The sequence below is a fragment of the Oryzias latipes genome, chromosome 13, assembly GCF_053564925.1.
Source record: "Oryzias latipes strain Hd-rR chromosome 13, Olatipes_Hd-rR_3.1".
NCBI classification, from domain to species: Eukaryota; Metazoa; Chordata; class Actinopteri; order Beloniformes; family Adrianichthyidae; genus Oryzias; species Oryzias latipes.
In genome coordinates, this window is record NC_136249.1 from 17,321,451 (window position 1) to 17,338,476 (window position 17,026).

The window sequence follows — 17,026 nt, forward strand, 5'->3', positions numbered from 1 at the left end:
AATAAAACATTCTCAGTTATTTTGATGCACTTAAATTATAAAATGTATGCTTTGAATTAAGAAGTCAAAACATTAATTTTCCTTCCACCTTTTTGCTTTTTTTATTCTAGAAAAAAACAGCTTCAATGTTTTTTATCAACAAGTGACATCAAACAAAAAAGCAAGAATCAAACTGAAATCAAGGATAAAAAAACAACAACTAACTGGTGCGCACCAGTTAGTATCAGGTGCGCACCAGTTAGTATCAGGTGCGCACCAGTTAGTATCAGGTGCGCATCAGTTAGTATCAGGTGCGGACCAGTTAGTTTCAGGTGCGCATCAGTTAGTATCAGGTGCGCATCAGTTAGTATCAGGTGCGCACCAGTTAGTTTCAGGTGCGCATCAGTTAGTTTCAGGTGCGGACCAGTTAGTTTCAGGTGCGCATCAGTTAGTTTCAGGTGCGCATCAGTTAGTATCAGGTGCGGACCAGTTAGTTTCAGGTGCGCATCAGTTAGTTTCAGGTGCGCATCAGTTAGTATCAGGTGCGGACCAGTTAGTTTCAGGTGCACATCAGTTAGTTTCAGGTGCGCATCAGTTAGTTTCAGGTGCGCATCAGTTAGTTTCAGGTGCGCATCAGTTAGTTTCAGGTGCGCATCAGTTAGTTTCAGGTGCGCACCAGTTAGGTTTTTTTGTTTGTTTTTTTACTTAAAAAAAATTTTTATACTTCAAAAAAGATTTTTTTACTTCAAATTTTTTTTTTCATCAATGGCCCTTTAGGGGCTCCGTAAAAACAATGAAACACTTTGGGTGATAAATACTGTTTTAAAACAAAAAGAAAGTCAACACATTCCGTCTTTAAGTATCCCTGCAGGTGGGTGAAATTTGAACACTGCCCCGTCAGAACTCCCAAACACATCCTCTTTCTTCCCAGTTGTCCTTTCTTATGAGTGCCTTTTGGAAACTTCACGGGAACTGCATCGTATGCTTGAGCTCAAAGGCTCAACACTCTTGTGAAAAAAGAGAAAAGAAAAGTAAAAAGGAGAAAAGCTAAATGATAGGATGGAGATTAATGACGTCAAACTGACAGGGAGTGAAATAAAAAAAAGTACTTTGAGATGAACGGTGAGGGCAGTGAAAAAGAGGAAAAGGAGAGATGAGAGACAACTGAAAATGAGAAGATGTCTTCTCTGACCTCTGGCAGTCAAAGTTACTGGGCATTTCTGCAGAACTTCTTTGGGAGTCGGCTCCACTAGAACATTAATTAGCCATTAACTCAACACAGACCATCGCTGCAAAAACACACTGTGTGTGCACTACATGAGTGTGAATTTGTGACAACATTTCTCTTCTTTATTTAGCCAATCTCACCAACTTATGCAGCTGAAGAAATGCAGACGATTGTCATGTGAGTTCATCAAGAATAGACACCTGAAACATTAGGTGAGCGACGGTCCAGCAAGGCTTCAGCTTTTCCAGAAACGTGTCATCTACAGATATGAGTATGAGCATGCCGGTGTGTTTGCACAGCATTGATAACACAATGGATGAGTCTGAAAGCATTTAGCTGAGGATTAATCCTAAGTAACACTAATGTGTTTCCCATCTGTCTAATGAAGACAGAACTGAAGATCAGCGTGACAGATCAGCTGTCCCTCCAATTTAAATAAAACGGTGCAAAACATTCATTTAATTTAATTCATTCATTGATGGATGTTTTTTAATAAAAAGCCTTATGTCTTCAATCCCTTCACGCTTTGCCATTTAGAATCACTTAATCCAATTAAAGGTTTTTTCATGTTTATAACAGAAATAACAATGATGTAAACCGATAAAAACAAATGCATAAGTGATCAATTATAGAAAAAAAACTCTAAATTGAATGACAAGGCTCTACTTCTGATGAGTTTGGTGCCACATTAACTAAAAACTTTAATTTCAGCATAAAAACATATGAAGCTTTTCATGTGGAGTTTACACCTGGATCTTTCCACATCATTAAGATATATTTGGTAGGATCATAACAGGATGAAGCAAAAACGTTTATGATTTTAGTTTCTCTGTCAGGCCTAGTGTGTCCTGGTAACCAGTTAATCCAATTCTGCAAAACAAAGTCTTTCTGAAAGTGGATTTGAGATTGGATGGATGGATGGATGGATGGATGGATGGATGGATGGATGGATGGATGGATGGATGGATGGATAAAGGACCAATGACATCGATTAATGTCAAACCAATTAAATTATCATTCTGACAAAATAGCAGATATTTCAGTTTATAGATCCTGTGAATTCTTCTTCAACAAGAATTTATCAATTTACCAATTCCCATACAAATATATGAATGACTAATGAATGAAATGAATAAAAATAAATGCATGTAATGAGAGAGCATGAAGAGGATTGTTAAACCGCTTTATTATGTCTATTATTGCTGTAAACGCCTTCCTCTAATGGAGGCTCTGCACGTTCTTCAGTGCTATGGTGGCTATAAAACATGGCATTTTCAAAATAACATGTAAATGTCAATGAAATATAACAACAAACTATGTTTTGTCACTAAAGTTCATGTTGTGACTTTCACAAACACTAAAAGAACTGTGTTCCATTAGTGGAGAAATATGTTTATGCTACAGCTATACTTACTTCTTTAGAAAGAAACATAAAATAAATATTTTTTTCTTGCAGGTAGTACTAGAACCTCTTTTTAGAACTCAAATTCCTGATTGGGTACATGAAGCAGACATGGATTAGCGAGCCTTACAACTCTAGAATGGCTGCAGACAGTTAACAGCTCAGTTGAGTAAATTGGTGCGAGACCATGAAGAGCTTTTAAAACACACAATAAGAGTTTCAACTGAATTCTAAAATTCTAAAACAGGGAGCCAGTGAAATGAACAGAGTACTGGAGTAATGTGTTCTCATCTGGATGTTCCAGTTAACAGTCGTGCTGCTGCAGTTTGAACTAACTGGAGACGGTCTATTGATCGCTGGGTGACACTGAAGTTGCAATAATCTATACGAGAGGTAACTGTGCCGTGGATGGCTGTTTCTAGATCACTGCGACTCAGGGAAGGTTTGGCTTTAGCTGAAAAGGCGCAACTGATTAAAGCTCCTAGCTCTCCCAAAGCCAGCTACATGGAGTGGACTGCCATTTATTTTAAAACCTGTTTTTGCCTTGTTTTTGTGTGAGGGAGGTAAGCCATTGTCTTTTGGTTTATTTTCTTTTGCTAGGCAAAATGTGGGTTCTTGTTAGGTACGCCAATTTCTTTTTATTTTTATTTTGGCTTGGTCCACTCTGAAGTAAACTCTAGCTTTTATGGGTTCAACCAAAATAAAATCTCTTAACCAGCTTTAAGTTTGCTGGATTTTGAGACTGGGGGGAAATTCTAAAAGAAATTCAGAGGGCGACAACAAATGGTAAACCAGAAGAAATGCCTAGTTTTATGGCAATATTTAAACATCTATATGTATGTTATTAGGCATACTATGAATAAAGTAATGTGATTTAAACAATTAGTCGTTATTAAAATGCTTTTTTCGTCACATTAAATACCTTTGATAGATTTTTCAACGTTGATATGATTTTCAAACTGTATCTAAAAACGTTTGTTCCAGAAAATATTTGGATGAAACTAAAGAGGATGTTAGTAGTGTGAATGCTAAACATGCATTCTTTCCGTGAAAACTGCTCAGATTCTGTGTTCAGTCATCTGTCTTGGGCACCTGTAACATGATTCAGGCATCTAATTAGGACACTTCCTGAACACGCTCCTCTGGATCTGTTATGAGAAAGGTCCAACTGGGAGGAGATTGCACTCAGACACTTAAATCAAACACAGTCTGAGAATGATTCAGGAGCCTGCAGAGAGGCAGAGGAGAGACCGAGGAGAAGTGCTGCTTTTCATAGCATTCTGTCAACCCCGGCCAAATTTCATTGCTTTTATGCATCCCAGGTGTCATTTGTTTGCAGAGATTAAGTCTTCACTTCTAGAAACGTGTAACTGAATTCTATTGGGTTTTTACTGGAAAAAAAAAGAATAAATAAAAGTGGAATTGCAGATAACCTGCAGATGGTCCAGAGTTTTGTATAAAACTGTAAAAAAAATGCAAAAAGGAGGGAACAAAAACAACCCTCTTGGTACATAGTATATTTTTAAACATCTCATATTCACTTCTGAAATTTGAGAGTGTTTTATTTAACCATAAACTCAAAAAAAAAAGCCCCTTTCAATCCCACAGTGTCTGAGTGTCCAAGTCAAGATCACAATCAGACTTTTGCCATCAGTTAATCACTCAAATGGTGGAGGAAGAAGCAGAGAGACGAGGAGAGTAAATGATCTCTGATAGTGGCACCAACGCAGCTAACGATTTCCATCTAATTGCTCCTCCTCTGCTCCTGGAGAGAGCAGCGAGGGATGAGAAGAAGACGACAAGAAAGGGACAGAGATTGAGAAAAGAAGGGAGAGCCAATAATGGCAGGCCATTCAGCCTTTAACACTTACCTTTGATAATGATGGCTTAGTCAGAGTCATTTGTTGGTAAGATCCTGCTCGGTCTCCCTCTACCTCCACTCCTATCTGCCAATATTTCCCTCTCATTCTAAACTCACTTTGTGCTAACTTTTGGACAAACTGTTTTTCTACAGTTTGGTGGTTTTAAGGTGTTTTTGCAAATGTTCCTGGTAGTGTGTTTCAGGTCAAAGTTGGAAATGTCTGCAAATGACGAACCAGGCTAAGGTTACTTTACCCCTCATTTAGTTTGATTCAGCAAAGGGATTTTCACATATCCTTTTGAAGTTCTCTAAACAAGTTTCCCAGCCGTCAGAGATTTTCAGCTCAAATATTTACTCTTGTTTTTTTGGACTGTTCAGCTGTTCAAAACTGAACAGTGAAAACGTTTTCAACCAGAGTAGGCCTGCACATGAAATCGCAAATTTAGCATTGTTGCAATATCAAGCTGTGCAATACTCATATCGCAAAAGTCAGAATTGAGATAAATGGTTACCTTAAATATGCTAAAACAATCTTATGTCAGCTTGAAGTATTTAACAAATCAAATAAATCCCTTTATGCATTTGACCAATCGGATGGAGCCCTTTTATGTTAGATGCCCTTTTTAACCCTTGTGCTATCTTAGATGACTCCACCCTTTGACGTGTTCTCCCTACAATGACAAAGGTGGATAAAGGTGACCCCACTCCCAATGGTACAGTGTCTAGGATAGCACAAGGGTTACAGCACAAAGGCATTCAGACTTATGTGGAGTGTAAGTGTCTGGCTTTCACTGCCCCCCACTGCTGAGGATACAAGCCATGTTCATCCAACAGTAATGTGAGATTCAGTCCACCATCTTTTAATCTCTGGTTTCCTCTCGCTCACATCATAACGACAGCATTTATGTGGATTAACACTCGAGTAAACACTTTTCCAACAGTAAAGTTTGACGGATGATATTAAACTGAGAGATGGATGACTGCAGTACAACCCATCCACTAAATGCAAAACAAACATTGAAAGCCTGACATTCTGCCAAGAATAAGAAATCACAGCAAAAGTGTCAAAGTAGATCTGAATCATCACAAAACCTGCAGCTGAAAACAGAACAGACAACTTTATCCGTCAGAAATTTGAGATTAAAATTCAGGTAAAAAGAAGAAAAGTGTGAAGTTCAATCTCCATGAGAGGCGACATGCTGAGCATCTCAGGCAGTTCTCGGGTTTAATAAATCTGAAGAGTGGGATTCATGTTGGTTTCACCACCAACTATCAGATCATTTCCAGAAACACTAAAGATCTACTGTCATGGAACAACAACAGCCATCTGAACAGGCTCAGTTACACAACAACAGATTCAGGTAAGAAGGTAAAAAATCTAATCTAAACAATGCTAGATGACTTTCTGCAAACCTGGGAATCATTTCAATAAAAAACCCAAAGTAAACAGTAAAGGGGAAGGCAGATTTAGTCTCTATAATCCTGTTTGTTTCTAGTGAACCAAAATAATGTCATGGATATTTCCGTTTTATCTTTATTATTCAGTTTACCGTATTTTCAGAGTACAAATCATGTGCAATTTATAATGAGGTGTGTCTTATAAAATAATAATAATTATTATTATTATTTTTTTGATTGGCTTGTCTGTTATTTTACCACTAACAATAGCTAGAGGGCACATGTGTGTGTCAGTGTTTGCTACTGACAGCATCGCAGGAGAAGCTCCAGCCTCAGCAGAGTTGTTAGGAGCGAAACAGGCGATGAAGAATTCAATGGATTCAGTGATACAAAGTGATTTACTGAGTTTAGTCGACTTGTTAGCATGTTCTTTATATTATGGCTGTCTGAAAAATTGGTCTTATGATGCACTAATATACTTGATTCCTCCTATGTTTCATGAAGCAAAAATACGGTTATGGTAGTGAAGCGTTCAGTCTATTCAGTCTATCATTGTCATCTATTCCATTATTATGGTTTTCAAGATGCAATGTTCTTGTTCCCATATTTTTTTAAATAAATTTCTCCCAAAAGTGCAATTTGTTAATATTTTTTTTCCTCCTTTGTTATGTGTTTTCTGCCATCTGTAACTTATACTCTGGAGTGACTTAGAGTCTGAAAAATACTTAATTAAAATCAATCAATCAATTTATTATTTGTAAAGCACTTTTTAAGCAGAAGCAACCAAAGTGCTTAACATAAAATCACATAAAATCAGAGACAATATGATACAATAAAGAAACAATAAAAGCAATAAAACATTAAAAGAATAAAATTAACAAGCTGACCCACTAAATCCGCTCACTGGAGTAAAAAGCCTGACTAAAAAGATGAGTTTTTAAAAGTGACTTAAAATGACTGACGGTTCTGGCAGACCTCACAGAGAAGGGGAGAGCATTCCAGAGTTTAGGAGCTGCAACTGAAAAGGCTCTGTCTCCCCGAGTCACAAGCCGAGTCCTGGGAACCATTAAAAGCATTTGATCTTCAGATCTTAGGACCCCACACAAATGTGACAGCTCAGAGAGATACAGAGGTGCCAGACCGTTCAAACATTTAAAAACCAAAAGTAAAATCTTAAAAGTGATCCTAAAAGACACAGGCAGCCAGTGAAGAGAGTGTAAGAGTGGAGTGATATGCTCACACCGTCTGGTCCCCGTTAACAGGCGGGCCGCTGAATTCTGAACCAGCTGGAGACGGCGGAGCAGAGACTGGTCAATGCCACTGTACAGACATTTACAGTAGTCCAGTCTGGAGAAGATTAGCGCATGAATCACTTGTTCCACAGCATGAGGAGGTAGATATGGCTAAACTTTGCTTATTAGCCTCAAGTGATAAAAAATAGACTGGACTACTGCACTGACCTGCCTGTCAAATTTAAAATGCCTGTCAAGGTTTACCCCAAGATTTCTAATAAAAGGAACATCTGAGGGGTCCAGGGGGCCAACAGCACTACAGCAACCTGTCAGCAGGTCAGTCTTTCCAAAAATGAACACCTCTGTCTTGTTTTTGGAAAGACAGAGGAAGTTCAGCTCCATCCAGGATTTGATTTCTGACAAGGACTTCTGTAAATTGCCAAGACCCTCAGCTCCTCCAGATTTTAAGGGAACATAGATAGCAGAATGAGTAAATCTGCAGAAAATTTCTATGGAAATTCATCCCACTTCATAACTAAATAGAAACAAGTCCACTTGTCGCACAGAGGAATACTGAATAAAAAGGTTTCATCATTTCTATTAAAAGCAGAAGTTTTGTTCGTTTAGGATTTTTCTGAACATTTATGTCTAAAAGACTTTCCTTCACAGGAATCCCTTTTATTATAAGAGATAATTCACTCAATTTTAAAACCTTTTTGTAAAGTAATGAAGCTTTTGATAGCTTCATGTTTTTCTGTGAGGATCAGAGTTTTTCTCTTTGTTTAGTGCATCAACACCAACCTGGACGCAGAACCAGGAGATCAGAACAGACACCCAGGGGTTTCCACTGTGGGACGTTTTCTTGGCTGGAGAAAAAACTTTACCTGCAGGGATGGGAAAAAAAAGTAACGTCTTGTAAAAATGCTTTGTGTAATGTGAGGGGAGTTTATGCAGGGGTTTAAACGTAATACAGCTCGAAATAAACAAAAGAAACACACATATATCAGATTTAAAACAATCCATCAAGAAAAAAACGTGGATAAAAAAACAATGTTTTAATAAACTACTTGAATTGATTTCTGTGCTCTGGAGGAATCAGACAAACGCGACAGAGGAAAATACTGTGAGACAAACCCAGACAGAATCTTCTAGAGCTGCTGGTTCCCAGCATAGAAATGACAGACACTGGTTCTTTAGTGGTCAGCATCACTTTAAAGAACCAATTTATTTTGCAAAAAAAGCAGTTTTATACATTTTGGAGATTATTAATGTTGCAGCTTCTCAAATAACCACTAGAGGCAGGTTTTAGAAGGGAGCAACTTCCAAGTGACTCCATTATTTATTGATTGATTTAATTAAAGGGAAAGATTTAATTAGAGTAAAGTCTGTGTATCTGCAGGTAGACTCAACAAAACTCACAGCATACTTTTGGAACTTTGTGGAGTTAGAGCAAGAAAACTCAAGTCAATAAAGTTGACCTACTTCAGGCTTGGATTAAACTGTTTAGAATCCCATGGATTATATCAGATTATTTGTCAGTCATTTTAAAAAGGTTTCTTATTGGGTTTTGGCTAAAATGAACCCCTTTTAAACAAATGTTTAACAGCTTTTACTCTTCTGAACACGTACCGTAAAACAGTCTTTTGTTTAAAGCGATACATTTAAACAAAACTGTAAAATAAAGGGGTGCACATTGCTTCCAAGAAGAAAGTTTCCAAAACGGTCTGTACTTGAAAAACTATTAATTACAACAAACTCCCACCCAAGTCAGCTACACCAACGCTGAAAGCTACAATGTAAATATTATATGAATAGGTTCACTAAAGTAATACGTTAAGCCAGAACCAAGTTACTAAAATATTTTCTGTTAGTTGAAAATGTGTCATTTTAAAATACATACTGAAAAAATTACATTTTTAAGAACCTTTTCAAGAATTAAAGTATTTCATCCTAATTTTAATAGCAAGAGATGTTGTTTGTCAGGCGCAAACCTTTTTAAATGACACATTTTTGGATCTCCTTGAAGAATATTCCATAAATAAACTTCACATTGCATTTTATTTCTTTTCATTTTTAGAAAAAGTGGTGCTTTACAGTTTACCTTCAGTGCCCGATTTCTATCATCACCTCTTGTGTGTCATTTGATTTTACAGCGGCAGCAGCCTCACTGCGGCTGTGGTTGAAAACAACCAATGGAACCAAACCCAAAAGGAAGCTAATCAAAAACAGAGTAGAGTGTGTGAAGAAAGACGAGAGAGACGGGTGATGGAGAAGAATCTGAGTTTAAGAGTAAATTTCACACCTGATGAAGGTTTGGGATTAAATCACTGAGACTTTTAGGTCAAGTGAATGCAGCTGAGCAGAATGGAGTGACTGATGGAGAAAGCCAGCAGAGGGGTGAAGGAGTTAGAGAAGAGAAAGTTATAGAAAAGGAGACATGTGTGTTGGGAAAGTTACATATAAAGTAGCCAGTTTGCATGGACCAAGGTTAAGTAGTGACCAGAATCTACCAAAGACTAGAAAAAACATGCTAAAACAATGCGGTCACTGACATGATTTTTCTTTTGTAGCACATTTGACTACAAACATTTGCTTCCACTCTCTGAATTATTTTTTTTTCATTTATTTATTTAAATTCATTTATATAAACCCAATGGCTGTTCATAAGGTACACTGGTTATCTGTCTGAGCTCCATCTGAAACCTTTTCAGAAAAACCCAATAATTAATCTCATCTGAAACACATGAGTGGACTTTCTGTGTGGACAGAATCAGGACAAATCAATTTGAAAAAGACTTGGAGGACAGGACAAGTAGATGGGATGCAGAAGCTGCTCAGAGTCGTTAACAATGACAGAGCAGCTGGCAGCGTGAATCCACTGAATGATGAGATCACTAAGAGAGAAGATGATGTGGAAAGAAATCCACTGAGAGACTTTTCTACTGAACTTTTTTCAATTTAAAAAGAAATCACCCCGTTGTCAAAATCCACCAGTTTATTTATTAATTGAGCGTTCAGAACTGTTAAAAATCTAGCAGTTTGTGTGTTAAAACTGCAAAGATATGCAAGTATGTTGAACATGTTGTTAAAATATATCAACAATATTTATTACCTTCATGTTATGTTGTTAGGTAGATGCTGTATGGATCAAACGCAGGTTTAAGAAAATAGTTCAGGTGAATCTAAAGATTAACGTTGTTTCCTCTGTGCTTACTGTAGACTGCTGTGTCCAAATTCTCTCATAACGTAGTTTACTATATGAACCGTTGGTCATGTTGTCGGGTGTCTGAATGTGCAATTCCAAAATCTTTGGGAAAAATTGGAGTTGATGCTTACTAGGTTGGTGAATATAGACCACAATGCACTGCATTTGAATGTTTTTTTATTAGATTGTATTCAAATACATTTTTTAATTATAAATCTTTCAAGTGTTAATCACCCAAACACAGTGGATTCATAAATTGTCTTTGTTAATGGTTAATATTTATTAGGCTTTTATTCACCTACTTACGGCAAATGGATGACGTCATTTGGCATTAAAAAAAAAAAAGGAGTGAGCATAAGTCCGTAACGATGTTAAAGTCCAGAACACTGAATAGTCCAGCACAGACTTTTAGGGGTTATGAGGAAGTGATGGGATTGGGACACAGCTGCTGTGTTTCTAAAGCCTGTCACTGAAGTGGGTGGATGGAACTTTGTATGAACTAATGAAGATTAGGAGCTCTTTAGCAAGATAATCTACTGCTCTGTTGTTAGGGTAATGGTTAGCATTTTTAACAGTCTGACTGAAGCACGTTAATGTAAATGTGTCAAAACATGTGTAAATTATTTCATTTACTTTACATAAGCGACACACATTTATATAAATGGACTAAAACCTAAACATAAACTTTCATATCAATCGTTAAGAATTAACCAGTACTATATGAATACCCTCCAGTCCTTCATTCGTTTTGCTGTTTCCGGTTTGAAATTGAATGACCTCTTTATCTGTTTTAGTCAAGTAATATTTTCATTTGTGAACAGATTTGCTGCAAACGCATATGAAATATGAATTTAACATAACCTTTTCATCTTGTGCTTTTTATGTTAAAATCAGTTAAGACTGTTGCGAGAAGGCAAGTCTAAAGTCCTCAAATTTGTTACTCAAGTTTGACTCCACACCTCTTTTTTTCCCACCAATATTCTGGAAAGTTCACTCTAAAAAGGCATCAATGTGACAGAAATAGTGGCACCTACCAAACAGGTCATCTCTGGCCAGAGCGTAGAGGACGCGTGAAGCTCCGATGAGGTTGCTCATTGCAGCAGAGAGTGTTGAGGAATAAACCCCCACAATCACAAAGGGATGCCAGATGTTGATATCCCTCATGAAGCTGTAATCTCTCTGAAGGAGGACACTGAAAAGAAAAAAGCAGTAGATTAACACGCGTCAAAATGTATTTTGCTGGTGTTCAAATTCCCACGGTAAAGAATGATGGCAGTAAGGTTCTGCCATGGAACTGCACGAAGGGAAACAAAGGGAAATGAATAACGCCCCCAACAAACTCTTCTTTGGGTTAAACACATTCAAATTAAGGAAAATATAAGTAGAGATATTTGTCGTCATCTGAAATTAATTTACACCCCGAGCATTACATTAGGTTTCTAGATGTGAATGTGAAATATAACATCAAAAACTGCAGTGATTACCACAAAGAATTTTTCCTGCTAGTACATTTTTGTTTTTTCATTACACTTCTAAGGAACATTTCTGTAAATTTGAGGTTTAATTTGCATAAATGGTGAGACTTCTTCATGTATATGGAGGTGACATTTTAAATCAGGCAAAAGTTGCCCCTTTTGTCAAGAACAGGTAGCATGTATGGAGGGCTGACATATCGTTTAGAACAGATCTATAGACGTCTTGAGGAGTTTTACAACCACACCTCTGAATCTGTAGGATTTTAATTCATGAGCTGAAAGTTCTAGTCAAAACTGAGGGGAAAAAAACATTTTTCTCTGACTAAAAAAACGTATTTACTTAAAAGGAAAATCACTAGATGAATAAAATGGCATTTGAAAAAGACGTAGAAAAAAGGATGTGTGGGTCACAAGCTCCCTGCTCCAATCATCTCAGCAACGGGGAGTTGAGGGGGAGGGGGCAGCTCCACGCCAACTGTCCCGCCAACTTCTGCCGTGCTGCAGAAGCTATGTCCTAAGAAAACGACTGTTTTTATTTTTTTAATTTTGGCTAAAAGAGCATAAACGTAATTAAAAGACCACTGGAAAAGCTTTGAAAGTAGATCAAAAGATGACCGGATTGGGACATAAAAATTGGAATAACCCAGGTACATTTTATTTCAGGGTTTCTAACAACTTACTTAATAAAATGTTTTTCACATCTATATCATAAAAATATTAACAAGAGATTATCAATCATTTCCTCTGTCAACAGAAAGTGGAAAAGGAACGATGAAATTGAAAAACCGATGAAAAGCAGGACAACATAACGCATTGGCTCCAGAGGTTGTTTATCAAATTGATCTCATTTTCTCTGAGGGGCAAAGCGTGTTGATGTCCGGTGAAAAGGAACCAGATTAAAGAAGAAATTATGATTACAGCGAAATAACCGGCCCTCAAATGTGGGCTATTGCCTATGTGTATGTAGCTGTGCCTGCACGCAGAGACGGAGAGATCCACCTACAAGAAACGCGGCAGGATGTGCATGATTATGTCCCGCCCCCCGCCTCTTTTCAATACAACACAGTCACGAAGATGAGAATTAAAGTGCAACGTATCTATGCTGGTCCATCTCAATCACACTGAGGCTCACATCACATAAACACATGCACATATTTACATGCACGTACACAAGCAAATATCAATGCACACACACTCGCACGAAACCATGCATGCACATACACATTCAGGCACACTTATGCGCATTCGTGCACTCACTCTTGCACACGCACAAATTCACGCAGGCACACACATACACATCTACACACAAATACATATTCACGCACACAGATGCACTTGCACACACGCAGGTTGCTCGTGAGTAATATCTTTCCTAAAGTCTTTGTTGTGTTGTTTTTAAAGGCCTTTCCAACTTTTATGCATCAGTTCTAGCTTTTCCTTAATTCCATCTTCAGTAGTGACTTCTCTCTCTCGTGCTTCCTTTAATTAATACTCTCATCACATTTTCTTTCTGCTCCAATGATTTTTATATTCATTATTCTGACCCTATTAAGTATTGTTCACTACATTCAAACGTCCGAGTGAACCATTTCAATTGGAGCAAAAGAGAAACTCATTGTGTGGTCACACACACACACACCAGCAAACACACACACAGGCCCGTACACAGACAAACACTCATACAGACATACAACTGAAATGATCATAAACCCAAGGTTAAACATGGAGGTTAAAACAAAAATCTATTAATACAAAAACATGCTACAAGAACATGTTAAAAAACACTCCAAAAAACATCATTTTCATTGGAGTGGGTCTTAAAGATCTGAATTTCAGCATCAACTGTGCCACAAAAAGCATGACATGTTCCAGCATCCATTCTCTCAGTTACTTTCTTAAAGACTCAAAGAAACTACTTCAATTATTCCAATACTTTGTTCTGTGGACTCTGTCATCTTTTTGGAATGCAATGGATATAAGACTTAAACAACCAGAGAACTCTTTTTCAAGACATGCTAGGAGTCAAATTCATCCTCATATTTAGGGCCCGAGCACGGAGTGCAAGGACCCTATTGTAATTCGAATGTTTATTATTAGGGCCCGAGCACGGAGTGCAAGGACCCTATTGTATCTGTAAGAGTTATTATGGCCCGCAGCACTCACAGAGTGCAAGGACCATATTGTAACTGCTACGAGGGTCGAACACTCAAAAGGTCCAAAACGTCAAAAAAACGCGTCGAAACGCCAAAAAATGGGGTCAAAAGTCGCCCAAAGCACAAAACAACACGACAATTGTGTAACGCAACAAAAATACACACACACACGCACAACACCAACGCAAAAACGTAAAAATTGTAGTCGCAAAAAAATGACGACAAAAGCCCAAAAAAGCCATAAAAAAGCCCTCAAAAGACGGGTTTAAAGCCAAAAAGACATGCCCAGCCTATAGTAAAAGACAGGCCGCATTGAAATACATAGGCCACCTGACTGCAAAAACTTCTATATTGTTTTTCGAATGTTTATTATTATGGCCCGCAGCAGTCATAGACTGCAAGGACCATATTGTAACTGGTACAAGGGTCGAACACTCAAAAAGGTCCAAAACGTCAAAAAAACGCGTCAAAACGCCAAAAAATGGGGTCAAAAGTCGCCCAAAGCACACAACGACACGACAATTGTGTAACGCAACAAAAATACACACACACACGCACAACACCAACGCAAAAACGTAAAAATTGTAGTCGCAAAAATGACGACAAAAGCACAAAAAAGCCCTCAAAAGACAGGTATAAAGCCCAAAAGACATGCCCAGCCTATAGTAAAAGACAGGCCGCATTGAAATACATAGGCCACCTGACTGCAAAAACTTCTATATTGTTTCTGCTTCGTTTCATTATTATTATTCTTCTTGTCCTATAACGGCGTCTTTGAGCTTAATTTTGACCCACGCCACATACCCGAAAACTCACCAAAATTGGCACACACCTGGGATAAATTGAAAATGAATTTTTGGCAAAGAGAACGCCACCCCCCCGAAGTCGATGACATCACGGCGAGCGATCCCGTAAAAAAAATGAATGGGCCGAAAATCGCTTATGGGGCCAAAAAAAAATATTTCGAAATAGAGCTATGAAACCAAAACACACGTGTTGGAGATATCCCAAAGAAGTTTTGAAATCATTATGGGATGGCCACACGACCTACGGCTTGGCGGCCATTTTGTGGCGAACTCAGAGAAATGGCGATTTTCGTGTTTTTTGACAATATGGGAAAACGACACTTTTGTTTAAGCGATTTTCACGAAATTGCACACATATGCCAAGACCCTGATTCTACAATAACCAAAGAAGTTTCGTTGACCTTTGACCTTGGGAAGGGGCGGCCATCTTGAATTTTCTTAAAAAAGCACCTTTAGTAACGTATACAAACGAAAACTCGTCCTAGGGATTTTTATCGATCTTTTTGAAACTTCTCGGGCATCAATGGCAAGCTACTGTGGACAAAATGTTGGAATTAGAAGTTGTAGAATTTGAAAGGCGTGCGCGTGGCGAATTCGCAACCGTCGCCATTTTAGCTAGCTCGCACATATTTTATCGGAATAGCCTGAAACTGAAATACGCGATACCCTGGCCCACTCTGAACAAAACGATGTCACATACGACAAAATCGAGAAAGGAATGTGGCCGTGGTAAACAAAAAACCGTCGCAAAAAAAAGTGCTGACTCGGCAAAAAAAAATTTTTTCGGATTTTATTTTTAAGAATCGGCTAACGAAACCCAGATAACTCTGTCGGGTATATCCAAATAAAGTTTTGAAATCATTACGTGATGGCGACCCGACCTACAGTTTGGCGGCCATTTTGTGCCAAAATCTGCCGTTTTGAGTTTTTCGCGTTTTTACACAATATGGAAAAATGAACTTTTTTTCGAGCGATTTTCACGAAATTTGACGGGCATGTCCGTAGCGTAAGTCTACAATCACCTCTGGAGTTTCGTCGACCTTTGACCTCGGGAAAAGGCGGCCATCTTGAATTTTCTATAAAAAACACCTTTACCACCAGATTCAAACGTAAACTTGTCGTTGGAATTTTCATCGATTGTCTCGAAACTTTTTGGGCATCAATGGCAAGCTACTGTGGAAAAAATGTTGGAATTAGAAGTTGTAGATTTTGAACGCCGTGCGCGTGGCGAGCTAGCAAAGTGGCGCACTGTTATAACTCCCATGCATTTCAATACAATACAGTGAAAATTGAATGCATGCATAAATGCCTGAAACTGAATACATTGAAAAACACTGGATATGGACATATAAGGAATGTGGGCGTGGTTAGCATAAAACCCCTGTTGCTAAGGACAACAAAAATTTTACTTTTACCGATTTGTCCGAAACTGACGTCAATCTGTTCGTCCTCTCAAGGGGACCAAAACACAAAAAGGTTGCTATGGAGATAAAATCAACAGAAAAGCCGCCATTTTGGAAAAAGTGGGTTTTTTATCAACTTATGACATATAGCTCTCAGCAATGGAGGAATGTGTTTTATCTGAGTCAGTTGATGATGCTGATCGCTATGCTAGCACTTTTAGCTATGTTAGCATAACTTGCATAGTTAGCATAATTAGCATTTTAGGTAATGTGTTTTTCTGAGTCAGTTGATGATGCTGATCGCTACGCTAGCACTTTTAGCCACATTAGCATAGCTAGCATAGTTAGCATAATTAGCATTTTAGGTAATGTATTTTTCTGAGTCCATTGATGATGCTGATCGCAATGCTAGCACTTTAAGCCACATTAGCGTAGCTAGCATAGTTAGCATAATTAGCATTTTAGATAATGTGTTTTTCTGATTCAGTTGATGATGCTGATCGCAATACTAGCACTTTTAGCCACATTAGCATAGTTAGCATTGTTAGCATAATTAGCAAATCCAGCCTTGACTAGCTTTTAATTTGCGGGCTGTGAGGGCGGTGAGGTCAGCGGTGGTGCGTAGAGTTGGGCGTGGAAGGCGGGTTGCGTCTGCGGGCCATACAACGCCGCTTGCGGCTTTATTATTATTATGGCCCGCAGCACTCACAGAGTGCAAGGACCATATTGTAACTGGTACGAGGGTCGAACACTCAAAAAGGTCCAAAACGTCAAAAAAACGCGTCAAAACGCCAAAAAATGGGGTCAAAAGTCGCCCAAAGCACAAAACAACACGACAATTGTGTAACGCAACAAAAATACACACACACACGCACAACACCAAC

At 38.2% G+C, this 17,026-nt stretch overlaps 1 protein-coding gene across 2 annotated transcripts in view; it reads right to left on the reverse strand.

The window, feature by feature from the left end:
- The window catches only part of zgc:153039, a 102,210-nt gene that overhangs the window by 17,094 nt on the left and 68,090 nt on the right, over positions 1-17,026 (reverse strand). For both annotated transcript variants that reach the window (XR_013659635.1, XM_023961527.2), the window contains exons 7-8: positions 11,340-11,497; positions 7,902-7,984 (exon numbers count right to left, since the gene is read on the reverse strand). Coding sequence is in view for 1 of the 2 variants with exons in the window: in XM_023961527.2 (XP_023817295.1) it covers positions 7,902-7,984; positions 11,340-11,497 (241 nt within the window). In the remaining variant the exon portion in view is untranslated. The remainder of the gene's footprint in view (positions 1-7,901; positions 7,985-11,339; positions 11,498-17,026) is intronic.